This window comes from Somniosus microcephalus, chromosome 29, assembly GCF_052327205.1.
Source record: "Somniosus microcephalus isolate GS21.2 chromosome 29, FLI_Smic_1.0, whole genome shotgun sequence".
Lineage (NCBI taxonomy): Eukaryota > Metazoa > Chordata > Chondrichthyes > Squaliformes > Somniosidae > Somniosus > Somniosus microcephalus.
Window position 1 is genome coordinate 37,338,665 of NC_141015.1, and position 12,302 is coordinate 37,350,966.

At 44.7% G+C, this 12,302-nt stretch overlaps 1 protein-coding gene across 2 annotated transcripts in view; it reads right to left on the reverse strand.

Annotated features, from left to right (window-relative positions):
• Positions 1 to 2,627: 2,627 nt before the first annotated feature.
• The window catches only part of ret (ret proto-oncogene receptor tyrosine kinase), a 147,893-nt gene continuing 138,218 nt past the window's right edge, over positions 2,628 to 12,302 (reverse strand). The window contains exons 19-20 of one of the 2 annotated variants that reach the window (XM_085970620.1): positions 8,666 to 8,813; positions 2,628 to 5,978 (exon numbers count right to left, since the gene is read on the reverse strand). In XM_085970620.1, the coding sequence (XP_085826746.1) occupies positions 5,821 to 5,978; positions 8,666 to 8,813 (306 nt within the window). In that variant the 3' untranslated portion in view covers positions 2,628 to 5,820. Of the gene's footprint in view, positions 8,814 to 12,302 lie in introns of both variants that reach the window. The other variant, XM_085970619.1, reaches the window with a different exon arrangement.

Sequence of the window (12,302 nt, forward strand, 5' to 3'; positions counted from 1 at the left end):
TTGATTTATGGGGAGTCCCATTGATTTATGGAGAGTCCCATTGATTTATGGGAAGTCCCATCGATTTATGGGAAGTTCCATCGATTTATGGGAAGTTCCATTGATTTATGGGAAGTTCCATTGATTTATGGAGAGTCCCGTTGATTTATGGAGAGTCCCGTTGATTTATGGGAAGTTCCATTGATTTATGGGAAGTCCCATTGATTTATGGAGAGTCCCGTTGATTTATGGGAAGTTCCATTGATTTATGGGAAGTCCTGTTTTATGGGGAGTCCCGTTGATTTATGGAGAGTCCCGTTGATTTATGGGAAGTCCCATTGATTTATGGGAAGTCCCATTGATTTATGGGAAGTCCCGTTGATTTATGGAAAGTCCCGTTGATTTATGGGAAGTCCCATTGATTTATGGAGAGTCCCGTTGATTTATGGGAAGTCCCATTGATTTATGGGAAGTCCCATTGATTTATGGGAAGTCCCGTTGATTTATGGAAAGTCCCGTTGATTTATGGGAAGTCCCGTTGATTTATGGGAAGTCCCATTGATTTATGGAGAGTCCCATTGATTTATGGGAAGTCCCATTGATTTATGGGAAGTCCCATTGATTTATGGGAAGTCCCGTTGATTTATGGAGAGTCCCGTTGATTTATGGAAAGTCCCGTTGATTTATGGGGAGTCCCGTTGATTTATGGGAAGTCCCGTTGATTTATGGGAAGTCCCATTGATTTATGGGAAGTCCCATTGATTTATGGGAAGTCCCATTGATTTATGGGAAGTCCCATTGATTTATGGAGAGTCCCATTGATTTATGGGAAGTCCCGTTGATTTATGGGAAGTCCCATTGATTTATGGGAAGTCCCATTGATTTATGGAGAGTCCCATTGATTTATGGGAAGTCCCATTGATTTATGGGAAGTCCCGTTGATTTATGGGAAGTCCCGTTGATTTATGGGAAGTCCCATTGATTTATGGAGAGTCCCATTGATTTATGGGAAGTCCCATTGATTTATGGGAAGTCCCATTGATTTATGGGAAGTCCTGTTGATTTATGGGAAGTCCCGTTGATTTATGGGGGGTCCCATTGATTTATGGAGAGTCCCATTGATTTATGGGAAGTCCCATTGATTTATGGGAAGTCCCATTGATTTATGGGAAGTCCCATTGATTTATGGGAAGTCCCATTGATTTATGGAGAGTCCCATTGATTTATGGGAAGTCCCGTTGATTTATGGGAAGTCCCGTTGATTTATGGGAAGTCCCGTTGATTTATGGGGAGTCCTGTTGATTTATGGGAAGTCCCATTGATTTATGGGGGGTCCCATTGATTTATGGGAAGTCCCATTGATTTATGGGAAGTCCCATTGATTTATGGGGAGTCCCATTGATTTATGGAGAGTCCCGTTGATTTATGGGAAGTCCCATTGATTTATGGGGGGTCCCATTGATTTATGGGAAGTCCCGTTGATTTATGGGGAGTCCTGTTGATTTATGGGAAGTCCCATTGATTTATGGGGGGTCCCATTGATTTATGGGAAGTCCCATTGATTTATGGGAAGTCCCATTGATTTATGGGAAGTCCCATTGATTTATGGGGAGTCCCATTGATTTATGGGAAGTCCCGTTGATTTATGGAGAGTCCCATTGATTTATGGAGAGTCCCATTGATTTATGGGAAGTCCTGTTGATTTATGGGCAGTCCCGTTGATTTATGAAGATTGTTTGCTGATATACATTACATATGGGATAAAATAAGTCTTTTGAAATATCGCTCACTCCAGCTGTCTTATTTATAAGGATGAGAATTTTTTTCTGAATTGTCACTCCCTTTGGAGGAGCTTTGCCCCACTTTACATTTATTATCATGGCCTGAAAAATGACAGCGTGCAATTTTAGCCATGTTAGTGGGATATTAATGGATCTGGTGTTTCAACAGAGGCGGTAAACTGTTTAAAATATATGGGCTAACAGCTCCATTACTAGCCCCAGACCAGGTACCGTTGCGAATATGCACATCTTTCACACTTTGTTATAAGTTGTAATTTCTTGGCTGTTAACGCGCCAATGACAAAAGCCGTTACCGCAGATGCGGCCCCAGTTCTTGCCAGCAGGTGGCGCGAATAACAATGTGTGAAATTGTTTAACACGTGGGCCCCACATCTGGCTCCTTAAAAGGGAAATGAGAAAAAGCTATTTTTTGTCCCTCGCATCCCAGCTCTTGTAAACCTCAGAAGTCCTGGCATGGACAAAGTCAGATCACTTTGATGCTAATTTAAAGAGCTCTAAATGCGCCTGAATTGCAAAACTTATTTTTTTGGCCTTCCTACCGCCAGTCAAATTATTCGAAGCAGCTTTAGAAACAGTTCACTGCACTGCTGTTGGATTTGAAGCTTCCGCTGTTTACTGTAAACGTCAATCAGTTATTGTTATTGGTACACACATAGACTCGAGCAACAGTAAGGGCACCCTCGCCCTCATCCTTTGGGAGCTGAGGCAGAACCAATCTGATGTCTAGAACAACACAACTCATTTCTGCGCTTGTGGATTCCTTCCTAAAAACGAGGAGGGCCGGTGAAAATGGTCCCTCCCCCCCCCTCCACCCTCCCCCCCCCCCAGCCCAAACAGGAATAAAGAGACATGCACTGGGGCTGCTGCAAAAAACATTCCCTTGATGCTGATTCCTCAGCTTTTCTAGCCAAGGGGCGTCAATATGAGGTGAAGCGTGCACACAGTGAGGCCCTTTATCATAGCCTGGTCATTATGGTGTGCAGAGCCTTAAGTGCGTTTTGTGTGGCACTATGTTGTCCGCCAACTCAACACAGGCGGCAAGCTGTTTAAGCCGTGGCTCAGTGGGCAGCACCCTCGCCTCTGAGTCAGGCGGTTGTGGGTTCATAGTCCCACTCCAGAGACTTGAGCACAAAAATCTAGGCTGACACTCCAGTGCAGTGCTGAGGCGGTGCTACACTGTTGGAGGTGCCGTCTTTTGGATGAAACATTAAACCGAGGCCCCGTCTGCTCTCTCAGGTGGATGTAAAAGATCCCACGTCCACTATTTTGAAGAAGAGCAGGGGGAGTTCTCCCCGGTGTCCTGGGGCCAATATTTATCCCTCAACCAACATCACCAAAACAGATTATCTGCTCGTTATCGCTTGCTGTTTGTGGGAGCTTGCTGTGCACAAATTGTCTGCCGCGTTTCCTACATTACAACAGTGACTACACTTCAAAAGTACTTCATTGGCTGTAAAGCGCTTTGGGATAAGGTCCTGAGGTCGTGAAAGACGCTATAGAAATGCAAGTCTTTTTAAATTAAGTGGATTAACGACTCCATTAGCAAGCTATCTCATGTCGTGAATACATTCATCTTTCATCACTACCTCACCTCTCACTGTGTCATCTGAGGCTACCAACAAACCTCAAACAATCAGAATCAGCCACAACTATAAATACCACGGTACAATAATAACTGCCTCCTGTTCTACTCTCCCTTCCCCTTCGGTTTTGACACCGTCCAATTCGATTTGTTTCACTGCCCTTCACCTCCGAATTTACACAATTAATTCGCCATTTCAGGTGAGCAGAGCTAAATTTGCACCCGAAATTTGCATCTTTGCACATTTCCAACATGCATTGGACCAGCTGCAATCTACAAGCGTCAAGGAAAGCCCGAGGGGATGAAAAAGTGCGGAGTGAGTCAAGGCCAATCAGCCATCAGGCTTACTCCGCCCAGGGTCAAGATCCAATCTTTCCGTCAATTGTTCCCCACCTCCCCAGCTATGCTGCCACCTGAACCCGGACTTTTACAACAGCCAGAAGAATTTAACAGGTTTGTTTGCCTCCTACATTCCCCCTTGTGGAGATCTGATCAACACTGGCAAGGCTGTCATTTGTTGCCCATCCCTAGTTGGAAATCATGGACTCTCTTCCCCCAAAAAGCTGTCGAGACAGGTGGTCAATTGAAAATTTCAATGCTTAGATTGATAGATTTTTGTTCGGCAAGGGTATTCAGGGTTACGGAACCAAGCAGGTAGATGGTGTTATAAATCTCATCATTCATCAAGAAACTACTCGTGAAATAACGCTGGACGGCCAGCTGGTGGCGCCGTCCAAGGAGTATAAATACTCGGGCGTGGGCCCAGCTTGCCAGGGACATTTTGTAAGACAAGGAACTAGTGAAGTACAACTAGACCTCCATGTTCTGAAACAAGTTGATTAAAGCCTTGCTTTATGCTCAAACCAAGTGGGTAGTGAGTTTTATTACGTCAGATGGTGTTAAGATAAAGATCCGCCAAGATCAAATGGCGGAACAGGCTCGAGGGGCAGCATGGCCTAGTCCTGTTCCCAGGTTCCCCAAGATGGTGGTGGTGGGCCTTCTCCTTGTATCGCTGCCGTCCCTGTGCTGATGGTGCTCCCACAATGGTGTTATTCAGGGAATTCTAGGATGTAAGCCCAACGACGAGGAGGAATGGTGGGTTATGTCTAAGTCAGGACGGTGTGCGACTCGGAGGGGGATCTTGGATCTGATTCGCAGTCAGAGGCAGCTAACACTGTTCCAAGAGTTACAGAGGTAATAAGATATTTCGAAGAAGAGCAGGGGGGAGTTCTCCCCAGTGTCCTGGCCAATATTTATCCCTCAATCAACATAACAAAAACAGATTATCTGGTCATTATCACATTGCTGTTTGTGGGAGCTTGCTGTGCGCAACTTGGCTGCCGCGTTTCCTACATTACAACAGTGACTGCACTTCAAAAGTACGCCATTGGCTGTAAAGTGCTTTGGGGCGTCTGGTGGTCGTGAAAGGCGCTATATAAATGCAAGTCTTTTTCTTTTGGTCATCGTGAGGTAGCTGCAAATATGGATTTTTTTTGGTTTATTTTAAAAGCGCAAGAATGAATTATTCTAAAAATCTAATTGGTTCAGCCTCAGAAAATTAGGGTTGGCACAAAGATCACTTTAACCTTTAGCGCTGTGTATATTATTTCACTGTGCTGCTTTTCTGAAATGTTTTCCCATTCACCCTGGTTCCAACACTTGTTTACTCCGGTTGGTAGGCAACTAGGCAGCCATTAGACCTCCGAATGCCTCTCATTTCTTTCCTTCTCTCACTCCGGGTTATTATTAAAAAAAAACCCGGGGATCATTCAAGCAGGCAAGCCTGCTGAGTTTTTCCAGCATTCTCTGTTGTTTTTTTGAGCCAATCAGTTACCCGGTTTCCAGCACTCACACCAGGGGGGTTCAAGGGTAAAGGAACGACCCCCTATGAAGTAAAAGATCGCCGGGCGAGGGAGTCAGAGGTCATCCACTCTGTTCCATTCCCTCAGGCGGGTTCTCACACCATAATCCAGGTTTCACAGTCTACACTTTTTTTTAAATTCATTTATGGGATGTGGGCGTCGCTGGCAAGGCCAGCATTTATTGCCCATCCCTAGTTGCCCTTGAGAAGGTGGTGGTGAGCCGCCTTCTTGAACGGTTGCAGTCCGTGTGGTGAAGGTGCTCCCACAGTGCTGTTAGGGAGGGAGTTCCAGGATTTTGACCCAGCGGCGATGAAGGAACGGCCGATATATTTCCAAGTCAGGATGGTGTGTGTGACTTGGAGGGGATCCTGGAGGTGGTGGTGTTCCCATGCGCCTGCTGCCCTCGTCCTTCTAGGTGGCAGAGGTCGCGGGTTTGGGAGGTGCTGCCAAAGAAGCCTTGGCTTCAGCTGTCTATACCCGCTTTAAGGCTGTGCAGTGTTGTGAGGAGGGAGCATGAGAGAGTGTGTGTATGTGTGTTGGGGCGACAGGGTCGGACCGTGTGTGCGCTCTTGTAGGCTTTTCTTGGGAGTATGTTTTAACTATCACAGCGCTCCATAAATTTTGCAGCTGTCGGTGACACCATCCAGTTTGCATAAACACTATCATTTGCATATCTTGTAAAGACTGAGTTAGTTCCATCGAATCTTGCGATGGGGACTGGGCTGTCTTCTGGCCAGCAAGGGTACGAGATGCCTAAAAACGAAAACAGATAATTTTTTCTGCACAAGGGGGAACCACAGCAAAAAAAAAGAACGATTCAGGTGCTGACAATTACTCTCACCAAACACACCACATCTGATTCAGTGCACGTATAACACAAGCCCCGTTGTTAAGGGGCAGAAACTTTAAAAAAAATAATAAATAATAAATTAAAGGAAAAGAATTAACTGCTGCAGCGCCGATGTTTCTTTGCCTCTGCTTACATGGCTAGCGTGTGTTTAAAATGGGATGGGAATTTACGCTCTTTCACCTTGTGCCTCTGGGGCCTAGGCCCAAATGATGGATTTAGCCATCTCGCATTCTCCCTTTTGGGTGGGGGGTGGACATGTCGACGACAACAGACAGAAAGAAGGACAGTGAAAGGATGGAGGAAAGGGTCGTGCCGTGCTCGGTTTCACTGCAGTAGCCACTTTTCGAGAAGCTGGTTATTTCCCTGTGTAATCGATACCGGCTCCGTCCCACCAAATCCCGCCACCAACCGCGGTGAGGGAACGTTACCGTCTAAACACGGCATCTGTTGGGGGTCGGGCTCTCGTACCTGCTGTTTTAACTGAGCTGCTAATCCGTTTACTCCGGCGGAGAGGGGCTGTTATATGAACGCAATGAATGTTTGGACCCTAATATCCACACAGTCTCATTTCAATGTCTCTAGCTCTCCAACTTTACTGCAACATGCTTTGCATCACTCCACCTTCATAACATAGGGCCCTCACAAAGACAGCGACCAAGGAGCAGAATATTTTGGGTGTTAAGAGTGAGACTCAGGTTATGTTGAAATGTAACACAAAAAAATGAGTTGCTAATGTTGCTAATTAACTCAGAGCCTTATACTGAGGGCGTGGTGTGTAACAGACAGAGATCGATACATTTTTGGATACTAAGGGAACCGAGGAATATGGGGATCGGGCGGGAAAGTGCAGATGAGGTCGAAGATCAGCCCTGATCTTATTGAATGGTGGAGCAGGCTCGAATGGCCGACTCCTGCTCCTATTTCTTATGTTCTTATAACAGAGCTTTATACTGACAGCGGGGAATGTAATAGAGAGTTATAAATGAAAGTTAACATGCAGGTACAACAAGCAATTAGGAAAGCAAATGGTATGTTGGCCTTTATTACAAGAGGATTTGAGTATAAGAATAAAGATGTCTTACTGCAATTATTATATAGGGACTTGGTGAGACCACACCTGGAGTATTGTGTACAGTTTTGGAGAGGGCTGCCTGAAAGAGTGCTTGCTTTAGTGCACGCGGAAGTCAGATTGGTACCTGCCCTCAGAGTTATGTTACTTGCTCATTGCGACCATTGAGCATCAATGGGAAAGTGGCAGGAGAACTGCAACCTAACAGATTTATAGTGACGTTGATATGTCACAGAGGCAGTGTTGTAACTGAGAGTCTTATAATGGGAATGGCGTGTATGGGACACGACACAGCGATAGTGCATGAGTGAAAGAACAGTCGAGAACTCCGCTGTCCCCGAGTGAAATATTCTGTTTGTTTTATGGGCATTCTTAGGCTGAAACCCTTGTCAAATAAAACACAGAGCTGCCAATCGTACGTGTATATAATACTAGATTCACTGTCACTGCGATGGAACAGGACCATGGGGGATTGAGGAAAGACCCATAAACACAGCCAATTAACAGAGAGCAGCGACTAACTGGGAGTGATTACATGGTCGCAAATAAATCGAGGGGCTCAAATGGTTTAGGGAGAAAATAATCGATGCCAGGGAGTGAATGCAAGACAAGACGACAGACTGGATCATAACCATCATCCAAACCCCAAGATTAAATTAGTGCCTGCAAGTAATTCCTTAGGTATGTGTTGTTCTAAATACTGGTGAGGTGTGTGTTGCGTGTGTGTGTGTGTTAGTGTTTGTGTGTGTTAAGTGTGTTGTGTGTTTGTGTATTTGCATGTTGTGTGTTGGCATGTTTGTGTTGCATGTTTGTGTGTTTGCACGTTGTGTGTTGCGTGCTTCTGTGTTGCGTGTTTGTGTTGCATGTGTGTGTTGTGTGATTGTGTTGCATGTTTGTGTGTTGTGTGTTTGCATGTTGCGCGTTGTGTGTTTGTGTGTTGCGTGTTGCGTGTTTGAGTGTTGCATGTTTGTATGTTGTGTGTTTGCGTGTTTGTGTTGCGTGTTTGTGTTGCGTGTTTGGTGGTGTGGTGTGAGTGTGAGTTTGTAGAGAGAGGCAGAGATATCGAACAATGGAAATCCCAGCTACATTGTGTCCTTGACACAAAAGAATGGTGTTATTGTGGGTTTACTGAGAAGTCTGCAGTTAATTGCCAAGAAATGCTACCGACCGTACATTATATAGAGAGAGATGTGACGCGAGCTAGTTAAGGACGTTTAAAGCTGCCTGACGTTCTTCAGCAGCCAACAGAGAAAATGCACAGGTGACTAATTACACCATGTAAATATAGCCCAGGCTTTCCATGGCTGTAGGTTTCCTCAGTGAGGGAGAGGGGAGCGAGTGCCACAATGCATGCACTGTGTCTGAATTCAATGAATCCAGAGCATTTCAAGGAGTATTTGCTGGTTTGGGTCAATCCTCTGTCGCCGAATCTTGGAGGCGCTCTGTGTAAACGGGGCCATCGGCTGCAGCAGCGCTTCTGAAAATGAGCTTAGAATCTAGTAAATGCATGTGAAATTCTACCGTAGAGTTTGTTTTCAATCCATGTGGAGGGGAGGGACCGAGGGAGGGGAGCATTATTACAGTCTACCAATGGCGTCTCCTCTTCAGCCACTCCGTCATCATAGAGCAGGGAGTCGGACGGCGTGGAGGCAGCAAGGTCCAGGTAATCCTAGAGACAAAACCAGAAACTTACGCTCAACTTTTCCCATTGATTTCAAAAATTGAACAAAACACATACGAGAGGGAGGGAGGGAGCAAGGGAGAAGGAAAGATAGCGAGAGAGACAGAACGATAGAGAGAGTGTGGAGAGAGATGGAAAGATAGATAGATAGAAAGGAAGATAGATAGATAGAGAAGGAGGAGAGGGACAGAAAGAGAAAGAAGGATAGAGACAGAATGATGGAGAGACGAGAGATGGAAAGAGAGACAGAGATAGAAAGAAAGAAAGATAGATCGAGAGGGAGGAGGGGGGCATAAGAAGTAGGAGCAGGAATAGGCCATTCAGCCCCTCGAGCCTGCTCCGCCATTCAATGAGATCATGGCTGATCTTCTACCTCAACTCCACTTTCCTGCACTATCCCCATATCCCTTGATTCCCTTAATATCCAAAAATCTATCGATCTCTGTCTTGAATATACTCAACGACTGAGCCTGCACAGCCCTCTGGGGTAGAGAATTCCAAAGATTCACCACCCTCTGAGTGAAGAAATTTCTCCTCATCTCAGTCCTAAATGGCCGACCCCTTATTCTGAGACTGTGACCCCTGGTTCTAGACTCCCCAGCCAGGGGAATCATCCTCCCTGCATCTACCCTGTCATGTCCTGTAAGAATTTTATATGTTTCAATGAGATCACCTCTCATTCTTCTAAACTCTAGAGAATATAGGCCTAGTCTACTCAATCTCTCCTCATAGGACAATCCCCCCATCACAGGAATCAGTCTGGTGAACCTTCGTTGCACTCCCTCTATGGCAAGTATATCCTTCCTTAGGTAAGGAGACCAAAACTGTACACAGTACTCCAGGTGTGGTCTCACCAGGGCCCTATATAATTGCAGTAAGACGTCTTTACTCTTAAACTCAAATCCTCTTGTAATAAAGGCCAACATACCATTTGCTTTCCTAATTGCTTGCTGTACCTGCATGTTAACTTTCAGTGATTCATGTACAAGGACACCCAGGTCCCTCTGAACACCAACATTTCCCAATCTCTCACCATTTAAAAAATACTCTGCTTTTCTATTTTTCCTACCAAAGTGGATAACTTCACATTTTTCCACATTATATTCCATTTGACATGATCTTGCCCACTCACTTAGCCTGTCTATATCCCCTTGAAGCCTCCTTGCATCCTCCTCACAACTTACATTCCCACTCAGCTTTGTATCATCAGCAAACTTGGATATATTACATTTGGTCCCCTCATCCAAATCATTGATGTAGATTGTGAATAGCTGAGGCTAAAGCACTGATCCTTGCGGTACCCCACTAGTTACAACCTGACAACCCGAAAATGACCCGTTTATTCCTACTCTGTTTTCTGTCTGTTAACCAATATTCAATCCATGCTAGTATATTACCCCCAATCCCTTGAGCCCTAATTTTGTTTAATAACCTTATCAAATGCCTTCTGAAAATCCAAATACACTACATCCAATGGTTTCCCCTTATCTATTCTGCTAGTTACAACCTCAAAAAACTCTAACAGATTCATCAAACATAATTTCCTTTTCATAAATCCGTGTTCACTCTGCCCAATCCTATTATTATTTTCTAAGTGCTCTGTTACCACATCCTTAATAATAGACTTGAGCATTTTCCCTGCTACTGATGTCAGGCTAACTGGTCTGTAGTTCCCCATTTTCTCTCTCCCTCCTTTCTTAAATAGTGGGCAGAAACAGAAAGAAAGATAGAGACAGAACCATAGAGAGGAGAGAGAGGGAAAGAGAGAGACAATGATAGAAAGATAGATAGAGGAGAAAAGAAAGATAGAGAGGGAAAGAGACAGAGATAGAAAGAAAGATAGAGAGAGGGAGACAGAGAGAGAAAGAGATACAGAGAGACAGATAGAGACAAATAAATAGTGCGATAGAGAGTCAGACAGATAGAGGGGGACAGGGAGAGAGAGAGAGACTGACAGAGAAGATAGAGAGATGGAGACAGATCTAGAACCATATAGATCAAGAGAGACAGTGATAGAGAGACAAACAGAAAGAGAGAGCGGGCAATAGGTAAAGATAGAGATAGAATGAGAGAGAGGGAGGGGTAATTTTGACTTTGTGCGATAGTGTAAAATTGGTGATACATTATCCCGATTTTTATTTCCATTGAAGTCTTTCTGCCACTGGCTGTGATACGCCTTAACTGATTCACTTTTTTTGTCTCAATTGGTAACATTCTTGCCTCTGAGTCAGAAGGTTGCGGGTTCAAGTCCCACTCCAGACACTTGAGCACAAAAATCTAGGCTGACACTCCAGTGCAGTGCTGAGGGAGCGCCGCACTGTCGGAGGTGCTGTCTTTCGGATGAGACATTAAACCGAGGCCCCGTCTGCTCTCTCAGGTGGACGTAAAAAATCCCACGGAAGAAGATTAGGGGAGATCTCCCCAGTGTCCTGGGGCCATTTTTTTATCCCTCATCCAACACCTAAAACAGATGATCTGCTCATTTGCTTCATTGCTGTTTTTGGGAGCTTGCTGTGCACAAATTGGCTGCTGGGTTTCCTACATTACAACAGTGACTATACTCCAAAAAAGTACTTCATTGGCTGTAAAGCGCTTTGGGACGTCCTGAGGTCATGAAAGGCGCTATAGAAATGCAAGTCTTTTTTTCACTTTCTCCACAGTAATATATCCGCACAGCAGTGTTGCAAACCGGAATTTATTTGATTGCAAAGCAGAAATTTCAGATGATGCGAGGCCTCGATCTAGGCGCAACATTCAGGAGATCCTTGTTTGACTTCCATTTACCCACGCTAGTTTGTGTATATCGCTGCTACTATGGCCGTCAAATGTTTATTTGTGCGATTTTCACCCCGTGGCAGGAAGAGAGGACTTTACAGGCTAATATATTACATAGTCAGGTCAAGTGAGAGGAGTGGGATGTTTTATTGGAAAAAAAATAGCTCCACGGTGGAGAGCTTTTTACAAAAGAGTGACTGTGGTGTATATGTCAGTTCCAATTCGTAGTGACTTCAGCCTCAAGGATTCATGGCCACTTTAACTGTTACAATGGCCTGTACAGCCCTGCCCCAGCCTGATTATACCAAGTAATAGCGCCCCATTAATTAACTACGATATAAACATCATTATCACTCAAACTGTAATACCCAGGAAGCCATTATTTGGTAATTGCCTGTTAAAAACAATATTATACTCAGTAAGTCCATCTGGAATCCCTTTTACTGGACTATCACGTTGTGAGTCTGTAATTAACGAGAACAATATGTGATTTTTATTCCAGAACACACAGCTTATTTGAGCATTTTACGTAACGGTGCATGTGGTTGGCTCACTGAACATCAATGGCCATTGACTGATTTGGCCTAAAGTCTTGCAGCCTGTGATATGGCACCAGAGTACATATCGACGCCGAGAATAGAATGAATCTCTTCCTGTGGAAGGGATATCCTGGGAAATCACAGGCCTAGAAATTCATCTCGG